The following is a 2,220-nucleotide window of genomic DNA, read 5'->3' on the forward strand; positions in this document are numbered from 1 at the left end:
GAGGTGGTGCCGAGAGAAGCGACGACGTTTCTGAAGTTCATCCGCACCTTCACAACAGGTCGCTCGAAGCCGTTCCTGGCGACGGCGTTCAGCGCCTCCGTCACTCGACCGCCGAAGACGAACGGTTCGCAACAGCCGAGAAGATCCAGGCATCGACGATCGTTCGCCATAAATCGGTCCATGCACGTGATAAGTTCGGACGCGAATTCGTTGATCTCCTCGATGCGGAAGTTCTTCGTGCACACCAGCAGATTGCTTTTGGTCCGTTCCAGCAACGCATCTTTAAGATCTTCGTTCAGAAGCAGGTATGCGGCAACGGACACGGCGAACACGTACGCGTTCAGGTCGCCCAAGTCCTTTTCCGACTTGTAGTCTTCGTCCAGAAACCGCAACAACCTCACGGTCGTTGCGATCGGGCGCGAACACGTCGCGACAGAGGAGAGATCCAACAGTATCTGGCCGCCGGAACTATAGACGTCTTCTCCGAAACCGAAACCTTGTACGAAGCCGGACATGACCGTCCAACGTCTCAATGCATTTTTCGCCCTGTACGTCCCGCTTCCTTCTCCGAGTTTGATGTTGAACGTCAACGCCATGGTTCGTCGCGAACGAACAATGCTACCCGAATTAATTATTCTTCTTGTTTTTATACTCGACGATCTCTTGTTTAAAAGGAAACAACTTGCTTCGAAATCAACATATGAACGCGAGACGCAGAAAGTAGAATACAATCGGCATGCTGTTCTTCTTCGCCCTGATAGTGATGTTAGTTTCGGTCGCGTATCCTATGCCGACAGAAGATCAATCGCCTTCGACGGACGAAATCGACGTCTCTTTCGCAAAGAGCGTCGGCATCTCGTCCATCGTCGTAATGCGAGTGGTGAAGGAGTGGCGAACCCTGTTCGTGGGCGCGAACAATTCGGCGTTCGTGTTCGATCTCGATCGAACTCTAGAATCCTCGACGGCAACGAAGTTAGACTGGATGCCGGACTCGGTCGCCAAAAATAAGTGCAGATTGAAAGGGAAGGAAGAACACGAATGCCAGAACTACGTGAAAATCGTAACTCCGGATTTAACGAACGGTCGAGTGTTGATCTGCGGAACCAACGCTCATAACCCGAAGTGCATTCATGCCGAGATGTCGAACTTGGAGAGTGGTTGGAGGAGAAGGAACGCGACGGATGGTCTGTACAATTGTCCGTTTGCCGTCGACCAAAATGTAACGTCCGTCTTCAACGGCAGGGATTCCGCACTGACGAGGTCGATGGGCAACGCCGTTCCTCTCATAACCAAGAGGCACGATTCGTTGTGGCTGAATCACCCGAAATTCGTCGGTTCGTTTGTAGAGGGAAGAGAAGTGTTTTTCTTCTTCCGAGAAGTTTCCGTAGAAAACTGCGAGAAGATTTACCGTTCGCGAATCGCCCGCGTTTGCACCGACGACAAGGGAGGCAGAACGATACTGGACTCCAGCTGGACGACTTTTCTGAAGGCGCGACTCGACTGTTTGTTCCGAGGGGAATTTCCGTTTCGCTTCAACTACCTGCAGGACGTCGTTCGGACCGTCCGCGGAGGAAAGGTCTTCTACTACGCAGTTTTCACGACGGGGGAACACGAAATACCCGCCTCGGCCATCTGCCGTTTCGGCCTCGACGACATAAGGGACAACTTCGAAAGAGGTCAGTTCTTGCGACCGACGGCGCCTTGGGGACGCATCCCGGACGAGGACGTTCCGGACAACAGACCGGGCGATTGTTCGGTTGACTCGACTCTACTCTCGTACGAAGATCTAAACTTCGTGAAATCCCACCCGTCGCTGTACGAACCGGTCGGAAATGGGGACCCTTACGCCCGTTCGACAAAACTACAGGTTTAGGACGTTGACCGTGACTGAGACCGGTAACCTTACGGTCGTTTTCGTCGGAACGGACGACGGTCGAGTCTTGAAATTGGTGATGTCGGAAAATCGGGCCGTCCTTCTGTACGTCATGCGCGCGACGGACCAACCGATCACGAACGCCGGATTGCACGGGAACTTTTTGTACGTAACCTCTACCGATCGACTTTACGAAATCCCTCTTCTACGGCATTGCCGACTCCTGAACGATCGCACACGCAAGCAAGATCCGCATTGCATTTTGATGTCGACGCACGCCGGCGTCGAGTTGGAACCAAGACCGTCGGAGCACGTGCAAACAGTGGAAAAGACGAACGCGGACGTCC

The 2,220-nt window shown here is 53.3% G+C and overlaps 1 protein-coding gene across 1 annotated transcript; it reads left to right on the forward strand.

Moving 5' to 3' along the window:
• The first annotated feature begins 787 nt into the window (after window positions 1–787).
• LOC117108433 (semaphorin-1A-like) lies at window positions 788–1,873 on the forward strand. The gene has a single exon (XM_033250444.1). The coding sequence runs from the start codon at window positions 788–790 to the stop codon at window positions 1,871–1,873; it is 1,086 nt and encodes a 361-aa protein (XP_033106335.1).
• The last annotated feature ends 347 nt before the right edge of the window (window positions 1,874–2,220 follow it).

The sequence above is a fragment of the Anneissia japonica genome, unplaced genomic scaffold (assembly GCF_011630105.1).
Source record: "Anneissia japonica isolate Jap-2015-1 unplaced genomic scaffold, ASM1163010v1 scaffold5324_len57667_cov147, whole genome shotgun sequence".
NCBI lineage: Eukaryota > Metazoa > Echinodermata > Crinoidea > Comatulida > Comatulidae > Anneissia > Anneissia japonica.